Source organism: Drosophila virilis, chromosome X (genome assembly GCF_030788295.1).
Source record: "Drosophila virilis strain 15010-1051.87 chromosome X, Dvir_AGI_RSII-ME, whole genome shotgun sequence".
NCBI lineage: Eukaryota > Metazoa > Arthropoda > Insecta > Diptera > Drosophilidae > Drosophila > Drosophila virilis.
In genome coordinates this window covers 5,748,631-5,759,603 of record NC_091543.1, presented here as the reverse complement: position 1 = coordinate 5,759,603, position 10,973 = coordinate 5,748,631, and the positions used below count along the sequence as shown (strand labels likewise).

Sequence of the window (10,973 nt, the reverse complement as noted above, 5' to 3'; positions counted from 1 at the left end):
GTATATTGGTTTTACCATTATTTATAAACTATACAGATAAGCTATGAATATAACATGGCCTTTATAGATTTATTATTTTAACTAGCTACCTCTAAAGGGGCATGGCAAATTGGCAATGCTGAAGATGTTTTCAACTATTCTGAAAGAGTATTACGCAGTCGGTTGTACTCGACCGCAAAGTTATTTTTGCCTATTTTTTCCTAATTTGAAGCTTAACACTAGATCGAGGATATTTAATTGCCAATTAAAGACGACTATTAAATACCCTTAGAAGCTTTTTAAACAAAAGCTTTATGGTATTATAGTCCGATTTGATATAAAAGGAAAGATATCAGTCGTTATTTTCCCGAGATATTAACAAAAAAAATAATATCGTCAAAAAAGTTTTGATTTTCGAAGTGACCCTGATTTTGAGAAAAAAAACGTGATTTAATTTTTTGTCGATTTGGTTCAAAATTTAGATGTTAATTTTTTGGAATTGAATTGAGTTTGGAAATATTGAAAAATTCTTTTCAATGTGAGAAGTATATTGCAAATAATTTTTGAAAATAGTTTTCGCTTCTTAAATGATCAGCTTTGAAAGGTGGCAATAAAAGGGGCGAACTTTAATTCGCCACCTGCATTGGATGGCATTTTATCATCCAATCTAATATTTTTCGGAATCCAGATCGGAAATAGGAAAATCGAGTTTGTACGAGGACTAGAAAAGAATTAGGCACGGAATCAGGAACTATTTGCAACGGAGGCGGTTTGAGATTTTTTTGAATTTACGGCTAACGACAACGACGATGGTAAAACTAGATTAAAAGCAATTCGTTCTCGGATGCGAGCTGGAGGCGACCGTCACTTTTGGACAAGGATTGGCAAAGGCCATCGGAAATGCCGCGTCTGCCGGAACAGACTCAACCAATGCCGCCTGGTGGTCCGGCCTGAAGTTCGGCATGTAGATGACATCGGCTTCGTAGTCGCCCTCCTCCTCGGGTATGGTTGGCAGCGTCTTGGGCTTTGGCAATCGATTCCTTGTCAACAAACACGAACAGATAAAACTGCGCTGCTTTACCATCTGCTGGAAGTTCTGCATTTTTGCTAGACGGAAATTTATGCTACCTTCAATTAGAATTTATTCATAAAATCTATACAGAATCAAATCAAACTAACTTAATCTATTGTTTTGAGCCAAAAACAATGCATACGTGATGGCCGGGCATAAACACAAATTATTTACGAATCTCAACAAAAAACGGGAGTCTTATGCTGCCCGTAAAACGTTTAAGAAGCACGCACAAAGAGCAAATGGAAAAAGACAAGCTATTGAAGAAACAAGTGCGAGTGAATAGATGTGACAGACTAGGGCATACCCTGTACTCAACTTCGCAATCGTTCAACAATAAACTGCGTTAATGGCATACAAAGCCGAATTGATAAGAGATAAAACGTAAACAAAATTCTTAAAATGAAAGCTACTTGAGGCGAATGTTAAAAGATTTTGATTACAATAAATTCGAAATGTATTTAATGCGCCAAAGCTAAAGCTTTTGTATAATATACATCATTATTGAAATAGATTTTATTGCTTTACATTTTATTATTACGATTTTGAGATTGGGCATTCGAGTTGATGCCAATGCCAAATTGTTGTAGGCTACAATAATCTTTTTAGGCATATAAGTCGTTAATTATACATATTGTATATTATATATTATATATATATATATATAGTACTAGGCATAGGTATCGTTAGTTGTATAAAGTGTACTTATTTATATAATTTTCGCTTCACGAGTCACACAGTTAAGTGAAAAGCTAACTCCTGCTCCTAACGGACATTACAAATCAGGTTTAAGAGCTGGAATTCAAGAGAACCAATTCCTTGGCGCTAGCTTAAAAACGCATACCGCTAACGATTGGGCGGTGTGTGTCTTGAGAGGAAGAGGAGGGAATTTAACGTATGATTGATTGATTGATTGATGATACAAATACTCTGTACGTATTTAACAATTATGTATCATTATTCATATACAACGTTACATACAGTTCTATATATATATATTTATATATCGAAAGATCCGATGCATTCATGTGCTTGCGTTTATGTGTGTATGGATCGTCGCACTCTAAACTATGTATTGTATTATTAAACTATCAAACAGCTAATTTGTTTATACATCATTATATTTATATGTCTGCGTAGCATTTAATTTGTAATTTTTTATTTAAATTGTGCTACAGCCTTTGCATTTGCAAATCCTTTAACAAACGATTGGTCTAAAAAATTATTGAACAACATATTCATTGATTATCAGTAATCAATATATACACACTGTATATATCTATATACATATATATATATATGTATATATATATATATCAATATATGTTAGGCAATCACATCATATATTCGTATTTTAGAATTTAAATATGAACAATTATTGGATATACAAGATTTTCGGTTTTTGTATCCAATTACGAGGTGTGTGTATCTGTGTGTGTGTGTTTGAGTGTATCAAAATAAGAGGATATCTCATTTCAAGGCCATTTCGTTGCCTGAGTTGGTTTCGGAATACAAAACGTAACAAAATTAAATTTAGAATATTTCTTCGGTTCTTCTACTTCTGCACTTTTTGTTGTTAACATTTCATTGTTTAAATCAAAATTTAAATTTGCGTGTGTGTGTGTGTGTGTGTATGTTTCGTGTATATAGAACACCTAACCAAGACCCAATTGCATATGCACTTTGATCCATTCACTCGCACTCAATTCTTGCTGGGCTCCGGCGGCGTAGGCACACGTTTGACATTCATGCTAAAGAACTTGGTCTTGACTTGATCAATGGTGTAATCCAGCTCGATGGCAGGATAGCTGGACTTCTGCCGATGGGAACGGGAAATCAAATCAAATTGATTAGACATTTAAAACAAACAAACAAAAAAAAAGAGAAGTGGTTAAACTGCATTTACGTTTTGTGTTATATTCTGGCCGCGCAGCAGCTGCCAGTTCTCTAGAATGTGAGCATAGCGCAAATACTTCTCGAATTCGTGTAATGTCTCATAGACATGGCACAGTCCCAGATAATCATATTCCAGACCAGAGTAGCTGCGTCCAAACAAACGCAAGCCTGTTACGAGGAGAATGCAGAGAAGAATCCAATTAGTAATAGAAACGAGACGGCAGAGAAAACAACTTTTTTTTGCTCACTTATATCGATGCTGCGCAGATATAGATCCTCGGCCTGACGGAATTTCTTCATCTGATAGTTGTAGAGCGAGGCGAGATGGCCAATGGACAGGCCCACCTCATAGTCGTAGGGGCCGAGCAGGTCAGTTTTGATTTTGATCGCCTTCTGATGCATACGTTCGGCCTCCTCGAATCGATTCATGGTCTGATATAGCCGCCCCAGATTGCCATAGTGCTTGGCCGTCTGCACGTTCACCTCGCCGAACACCTCTAGCGAGAGTTGGAGTGCAAAATTGTGCAGCTCCTCGGACTGATCGAGCAGATCGTCATCACCCATGCCATCGGCGATTTTATCCAACGCTATCTCCTCCAGCAGCAGCGCCTTAACACGCTTGGCCGATGCCAACATCAGATGATTGCTGGGCACCAGATTCTTCATGATGTGCACGGCCTCGTCGACATGCTCCTGCGCGAAGCTAAAGTCGCCAGTGCTATATTCATGGACATAGTAGGCATACGATAGATCCTCATGGGCAATTGCCACATGAAAGTTCATGTTGCCAAAGATGCCGCGACGCACGGCCAGCGCCTCCTTGTACACCTTTACTGATTGAAAAACGGAATCGACGTTAAGCAAAAAGAAACCATAATCCAGCAGTGCATCGCCGTATTTCTGATGATTTGGCCCAAATTGTTCGCTGTGTGCGAGACCGTCAAAGAGAGAGAGAGAGAGAGAGATCAAGTGTGAATAAGAGCGAGAGAGAGAGAGAGAGAGTTGATTGTTTCATTTACCGGGCTCGGCGCACCGCCTGGCAGATGAGCAAATTGGCGCGTGCAAAATCACGCTTCACCACGCAGGCCTTGGCCGCCTGTCGCAGCACATCGATGGCAACGCTGGGAGAGATTGATTAAATAAATCAGCACATATTCTAGATATCTCTGTATATGAGTGTGTGTATGTGTGTGTGTGTGTGTGTATGTATGTGTGCATGCTAGCTTGTGTTGCAGCGTACCGTGTGGGCGCAGACATTTCCAAGTGGCGCATGGCCTGCACGCTCCACATGTGACTATTGTTGTACTCGTTGCGGGCAAAGTACATGGACGAGATTTGCGTATAGGCCATGGCAATCAGAGCCGCCGGCACCGCATTCGTCAGCCTGCCGTTGAGCTCCATCAGTTCGCCAAAGGTCTTCTGGGCCATCTTAAAGTTGCAATGCGACGACTCTGCATAGAGCAGGCTACAAAATAAATATGCGTTATGAAGTTGTGTGCACAAAGGAGAGAGACAGAGATCATTCTGTTACCGCTGCAGGCAATCGAGACGCAAGACCAGCTCATCTTTGAAGGGCCGCATGCGTTTCAGTCTTTCGTTGAGGCAGGACAACACCGAAATGCTCTCCTGCATCCAGCCGGCCACGGACAGAAAGCTGCCCAGACGCAGACCCAAGTCAATGGCTATGATATCCTCATCGGGCAGCGTTTCCATTGGCACTGATTCGGCGGCCGACTGTGCGCCGGCAGCTCCATCTCCAGCTCCAGCTCCAGCTGCTGTCTGTTTGTCATTGAGAGTCATGTGGCTCAGGCAGCTGGCGGCAATGTCAATAGTTTGCGTTTTATCATAATCAATTTGCGGCAGCAAGGCGGCGGCCTCTCCGGCTCCAGCTCCAGCTCCGGCTTCAGCTCCGGCTACAGGTGCAGTTGCCAATGCCCCCGCCTTATCGCCATCGCCATCGGCCTCTTCATTGTACTGTGCCTCTGTCTGGGACACAGCATAGCGGCCCACATAGGCTTCGCTGAGGCGATGCGGCAGCGTCTTGTTGCTGGCCATCAAGGCGGCCACAATGCGGAGCAGCTTGCCGCGCGCCGATGTGTAGCGTACGAGTGGACGGAATACATCCAGATTGGACAGCTCCTCCAAGAGTGTGTCCTTCAGATCTTCGCGCTGTGACATCTACAAGCGGAACGCGATCAGGAAATGGGTCAACAAGAGCGAAAACACTTTGAAAAATGATCATAGTTCGATAAATGTTGCAGATGGGCTTTGAGCTTTAAATTAACTTTTTTTGTGTGTACGCTTGCTTAAAGCTCAAAGCTCTTTGTATTTAAACCATAATGAGCTTTTAATGCTGGACGCAAATTTCATCACTCAATAGACTATTGAAAATAGTGTGCATTTGAGCTTTAAGTTAACTTGAGCTCGAACAATATTGTATATGGTAAAAGCTTTGAGCTTTAAGGGAACTTTGTTGTTTGTACGCTCACTTAAAGTTTAAAGCTCTTTATGTTTTATACTTTAATGAGCTTTGCTTTAGTAAAGAAACTGACAATTGTTAACAATATTTTCTATATTTAAGCTTTAAGTCATCTGAAACTTAAAACTCTTTATGTTTATCATTTAAGCTATTATATTTGCACTTTAATCTTTATAACAATAAAACAGTTTGTCCCGACTGAATAACTGATCGGTGCCCAAACTTTAAGAGCTTGGAAACTTCGTTTTTTCGTTACTTTATTCCGTGGGAAATGCAAATATGCAAGGTATTCAAAAAGTGCAAGAGATGCTATTAAATCAGAGAGAGGTCTGCTATTACACAACACTAATTTTGAGTGCTGCGTCATTTTGAGCTTATGGCATGACTCTGCATTATTTTCAAACGAGATCAGTAATAAAAAACAAAAACAAACAATTACTAGGTGACAAATAGTGTGGGAAAGGAATGCGGCTGCTGGGCGATTGCTAGATCTTTGTTCTGTTTCACAACACTGGCACTTTAAGCTTATGTCATGCATGCTTTGTAAACAAATGAGAACGAGGCTTTGCGAAAAAAAACAGTGTTGTCAAAGAAATTGAAAAAAAAAAAACAAATTTAGAGTAAGGGGTCATGATGATGCGTTATTGTAAGAGAGCGAGTTCGAAACTAAAAGTAGCCAGTGTTTAAAAACAACCTTTTTGCGGCAAAATGAAGAGAGAAATGCGAGACTTTGCCACAGAGAGCTGCCAAAATAGTGTAATGCTATCTCTTGCACAACACTAGTTTTAAATGGGACTAATATCAGCCGAGAGGTAAAGGAGCCATTGTTGAAAGCGAATTTGAAAGCCTCATCCCAGTAGGATTATGTTGCCTAGCTTAAGGATCTAGTGTTTAGTAAGGGCAGTGTTGACAAAAATGAATGAGTGTGGAGTAAGTACTATTGTTTAATCTAAGCTAAGCTCGCTGCACAACACTATGAGATTATGTCAACAAGCTTTATGATCTTAGACTAGACTTAGAGAAGCTAGTATTGAAGAACAAAAAGTGTTGTGCGATTGTTGCACAACACTGGCTTTGAATGCGGATCTCAACGGGCCTCATAACAGTCATGGACGGCCATTTTGCAAAGCTGATAACAAGCCGGGTTGAATGGCTGCGCCCCAGAAGGATGCCCGTCAAACGAGCTATTTTTAGCCGGCGTAACGCAGCAACATCAGCTGCTGCTGCCACATTGTGGTCGCTACTGCTAATAATTTATATTGTAATTGCGGAGCTATTATGACAGGCAATTTGTGTGCCTGTGTGTGTGTACGTGTGTGTGTGTGTGTGTTGAGGCATGCGAGCAATGCCGAAGTGTACATGCCCTTACGCAGCGAATGTTGTTTAAATTAAGATAGAGTGTATAAACAACAGTTTATTAAAGATATCATATCGCACAGCTATGTCAATGATATCTAATGCCATGTGGTTTCAGACATGATTTACATACATACACGCACACGCACGCACGCACGCACACACACACACGCACACGCATACAGTTGCGCTCGTGCCAGCTGTGCGCGTTTACCAGAAGCTTCTACGCGTAAACATAAACAGTGGAAAGCTTTTGGCTTGGCACAAGCTTTTTGGTTTCTTTGTAGCTCAAACAAATGAAATTCCCCTAACTGTATATCAAAACAAAACAGCAAAAAATTGTGTTGTCCTGTTGCGCGAACCAGAGAAATAAGAGAAACGGCAAGAAAAAGCCGTAACAGCGCAGCGCAGCGATAAGCAGCACGCACACAAACAAACACACACACACACACACACACACACAGACAGACAGACAGACAGACAGATAGATGCTTGCGTGTGCGTGCATGTGTCGCAGCTGATTTTGTTATTCATTTTTTTTTTTTTTGCAGCTTCTTTCTGCGTGTGTTTTCACTTTGTTTTCTTTTGAGTAGCAAAAACTTACCAGCTCGTAGACATCGATCAGCAGATTGCGCGGCAGCTCCGGCAGCTTGCTAATGCGCTCCAGTGTCGGCACTTTGCAGTCCAGGCCGTTGACAACGGCCATCAATGACAGATCGTACAGTGGCTCGGGGCTGTTGTTGTTGTTGTGCCCGGAGGCCGATGACATCAAAGCCAATAGCTGCTGTTGTGCAGCCATTTTGCTGCTCTTGTTGTTGTTTTGTTGTTTTTTTTTTTTTTGTTTTTTTGTTTTGTATATTTTTTTTTTGTCTTACTGTTTCTGTTGTTTATTGTTTATGTAGCTCACTTAGTTTTCTTTGGGCTTAAATTGCTAAACAAAAGCTGCTTTAGCATATATGAAAAAAAAAAAAAACAAAAAAGAACCTGTCGCGCACGAGGGGGGAGGGGGGGGGACAAGTTGTCAATCTCTGTGGCGCAAAAATGAGTTAAAAGAACGAAATATATGTTAATTTTACAAATTAGGCTGTGCCACAAGTGCCCGTCGAAAGCTAAATTATAACTGTCAATAAGTTGCAGTGACGCACGCACGCACGCACTGTGGCTGGCAACAGTAACAGAGCGACAACAACACCAAAGCAGCAGCCAGCAGCCAGCAGCAGCAGCCAGCAGCAGCAGCGTATGACACTTGCGCTAACTTCACTTTCTTTTGAGACGTTCTTCGTTTTTCCTTTCTTTTTTTGTTGCTGCTGCTGCTGCTTCTGCTGCTGCTGCCCAGTGGTTGGCACCTGCGGTCAATTTCACTGCTGCCGTCTGAGACAAGTTGGTCTTTGTTACACACAAGCACACAGAGGCACAAGCAAGCACACACACGCAGCAATCACACGATACGCACAGCAGGTCCAAAAAAAAAACTTGCTGAATTTGATTTGTTTGCTTGTTTTTTAATTATTTGATCACTTACACAATATTGAATGCATTTAATTGTTGTTACATGTACGAAATTGCACGTCAAACTGCCCGCCTGCTGCACTTCTTGCACCGTTGCAAGTATTGCAATTGATGTTCTTTTTTTATGTTTCGATTTAATGCCAAAACAATTTTTATTATTTCACTTGGGGATGATAGCAGCAAAAACAATAGCAGCAGGAATCGCCAGCTTACCAATCTGGCAACCTATCGATATTTTCTGTCATCTAACAGTGCGCTGTCACGTAACAGCAGGCCAATTTGTGTGCGCTAACAGGGCGCAATTGTGCGTTAACAGAGCACATTTGTGCGTTAACGGCTTGCCAACCGTTGAGTTTGAAATTTCAGTCAACTATTTTAGTAAATACTTCATTTAAAAAGCCAAATCGCGATCGATTTTATTTAATTTTTTTTTTTTTTTTTTTATTGAATCAGTGGCTGCTGCTGCATCCTTAACGCTGCTGTGCCTGTCACTCGGATCGATTTGCAGTGCATTGCAACGTTACATGGTTTTCAACTGAATGCCGTTCTGCGAGTCTTTGTTTTATTGATAAACTTCACAATTTTGATTATACTGAAAGTAAAAAAGAGAAAAATAAAAAAGGAATGAATAATACGGCCTACGCTTGTATATGGCTAGGCAAACAACCTATTTGATGAATTCATCCAAAAAAGATAAAGCTGCCTGCCTTGATTTACTTTTCGTCTCGGTTTGATTTGTTGCTTCTCTGCTCGCTTCTTCTTTTTTTGTTTTGTTTTGTTTTTTTTTTTTGTTGTTGTTGTTGTTGTTTGTTTTTTGAAACCTAAAACAGGTCAAAGGAATCGTCTTCAACCTCCACCAGGCCAAAATCATTGGTGCTGCCAAACATCCACCAATGGCGCAGTATATTGCGTATGAGCAGGAAGCGTGTCGTCACAAATTCAAAGAAATGAAAGAATAGGGCACTGGACGTCAGCAGAGCACAGGAGGCGACGAATACCTCCTGTACCGTTAGCTGTTCGGTGCTGCCCTGATTTAGATTATCCATGCAATGCAGGACCTGTACACAAGTAAAGAAGCGCAAATAAGCATCGATCGCTCCAATTAGCAACTGTTGCCACAAACGCTGCCACCTGCTGCTAACGCTCACCTGCTGCAGTATGACATGGGCGAGCGGCATTAGCGAGGCACTGAACAGCACATGCTTCACGATCATGCCGCAGCAGCGGCCGCAGCAGAAGGCGCGCACCATTTGCTTGACGCTCGCCCGATCTGCGGTTATGTTGAACGTGGCATGGCAGACCTCGCAGCGATTGTCCCGTCTGTGCATTATCCAACGCTTCAGGCACTTCAGATGTATATAGCCCTGTAAAGAAACGATTACACACACACACACACTCTCTCTCTCTCTCTCTTGGTCTCTCGGTGTGTCTGGTGAACTTACCACGCTGCCCTTGCACTTGCAGGGACAGTTGATGATCTCCATGTCGCTGCGATTCCAGCGACAAATGCGGCACGAATTGCCAAACTCATTGGCCGAGTGGACGCTCTCCTGCGATGCCTGACCCGGCCCGGATATTGGCAATACGAGTCCCAGCTGTGTGGCATCAACACAACCGCCGCCGCTGCCGCTGCCCCCGCTGCCGCTGGCCCCGCTGCCGCTGGCCCCGCTGCCGCTGGCCCCACTGCCGCTGGCCCCGCTGCCGCTGGCCCCGCTGCCGCTGCCGCCGCCACCGTTGCTGCCCCCAGCTATGCCACACGTGCCGCCCGCCTCGCTTGGATTCTGCATCTGTACGTGGTGGGGCGTTGCCAATATTTGGGGCGTGACAGCGCCAGCCACAACGCTATTGAGCAGCCGCAAGGCGGTCGCCTCCGATAGCTGCTGCTGCTGCTGCGACTGCGACTGCTGCTGCGGCTGCTGCGACTGTTGCTGCTCCTGCTGCTGTGCCATGCCTGCTTCAATGCGCAACAGACCGCGTTCTGCAGTAATCCAGGCTGGGGATGTGGCGAGTTTGCGCTTGGTGTGGTGGGTTTGGTGGTTATGTAAAGACTTTGTGTGCGCGTAACGAACTAAATTTTGATGTACGAATTTCACACGTAATTTTGTTTGGACATTTTACACAAAACTTAACGTTAGACTTTCACAGCACGGCTGAGATTCGTTTCGGTTATGTTTCACAGCTCTCCACCTGACAGCTGTCCTCATGCCAACTATACAACAATATAGTCTGGGCGGCACTTTACAAATATATATGTAATATACAATACATAACCTCACTTATTATGCTTTTCGTACAACATAACCTCACAATGCGCGCATTTCATTCACAATTTTAAGGTTATGTTGCTGCAATTGCTGGTGGACTGTACTTGGACATATATTCGAGCAAGAATTCAGCATATCTTATTTGAAATGCGCTTGTTGGCAGTGCCCGACTAGCAGATACCCTAAGCTACCACTACAACTTACTTTACTTCGCATCAAAGTGACGCCCAAGTACATATATTCATTATTTCCAACTAAAATTTAAGTAAACTGTGCCAATCTATGTATCTATACACTACGAGAAGCGAATATGATGTACCTAGCTTCTCTTACAGCCGTGTATTGAAATCGATTCATATCGATCTTATGTTAATGGACGAAGATATCGATAAATATAACTTTTGCAAATTCAAGTCGC

The 10,973-nt window shown here is 42.5% G+C and overlaps 2 protein-coding genes across 3 annotated transcripts; both read right to left on the bottom strand.

The window, feature by feature from the left end:
• Window positions 1-1,545: 1,545 nt before the first annotated feature.
• Window positions 1,546-8,489, bottom strand: Pat1 (Protein interacting with APP tail-1). 2 transcript variants are annotated; one of them, XM_070211331.1, is made up of 8 exons: window positions 8,305-8,489; window positions 7,387-7,810; window positions 4,479-5,125; window positions 4,188-4,412; window positions 3,967-4,068; window positions 3,196-3,872; window positions 2,958-3,115; window positions 1,546-2,867 (listed from the first exon to the last, which is right to left on the bottom strand). In XM_070211331.1, the coding sequence occupies exons 2-8, from the start codon at window positions 7,579-7,581 to the stop codon at window positions 2,754-2,756; spliced, it is 2,118 nt and encodes a 705-aa protein (XP_070067432.1). In that variant the 5' UTR covers window positions 7,582-7,810; window positions 8,305-8,489; the 3' UTR covers window positions 1,546-2,753. The 2 variants fall into 2 exon arrangements, with proteins under 2 accessions (XP_070067432.1, XP_015025565.1); XM_015170079.3 differs by having other exon boundaries at window positions 7,387-7,713.
• Window positions 8,490-8,705: 216 nt separating this feature from the next.
• Window positions 8,706-10,490, bottom strand: LOC6633496 (uncharacterized). Its single transcript, XM_032440508.2, has 4 exons — window positions 9,734-10,490; window positions 9,440-9,655; window positions 8,959-9,349; window positions 8,706-8,883 (listed from the first exon to the last, which is right to left on the bottom strand). Exons 1-3 carry the CDS (start codon window positions 10,238-10,240, stop codon window positions 9,113-9,115), a joined length of 960 nt encoding a protein of 319 aa, XP_032296399.1. The 5' UTR covers window positions 10,241-10,490; the 3' UTR covers window positions 8,706-8,883; window positions 8,959-9,112.
• Between the last annotated feature and the right edge of the window lie 483 nt (window positions 10,491-10,973).

Coding starts and splice junctions, on each gene's coding strand:
- Pat1 (XM_070211331.1), bottom strand. CDS start 7,581: ATGGCTGCACAACAGCAGCTATTGGCTTTGATGTCATCGGCCTCCGGG. Junction 5,126..7,386: donor TGATCGATGTCTACGAGCTG/GTAAGTTTTTGC, acceptor TTCCGCTTGTAG/ATGTCACAGCGCGAAGATCT. Junction 3,873..3,966: donor CAGGCGGTGCGCCGAGCCCG/GTAAATGAAACA, acceptor TCTCGCACACAG/CGAACAATTTGGGCCAAATC.
- LOC6633496 (XM_032440508.2), bottom strand. CDS start 10,240: ATGGCACAGCAGCAGGAGCAGCAACAGTCGCAGCAGCCGCAGCAGCAG. Junction 9,656..9,733: donor GCAAGTGCAAGGGCAGCGTG/GTAAGTTCACCA, acceptor GTTTCTTTACAG/GGCTATATACATCTGAAGTG. Junction 9,350..9,439: donor CCCATGTCATACTGCAGCAG/GTGAGCGTTAGC, acceptor ACTTGTGTACAG/GTCCTGCATTGCATGGATAA.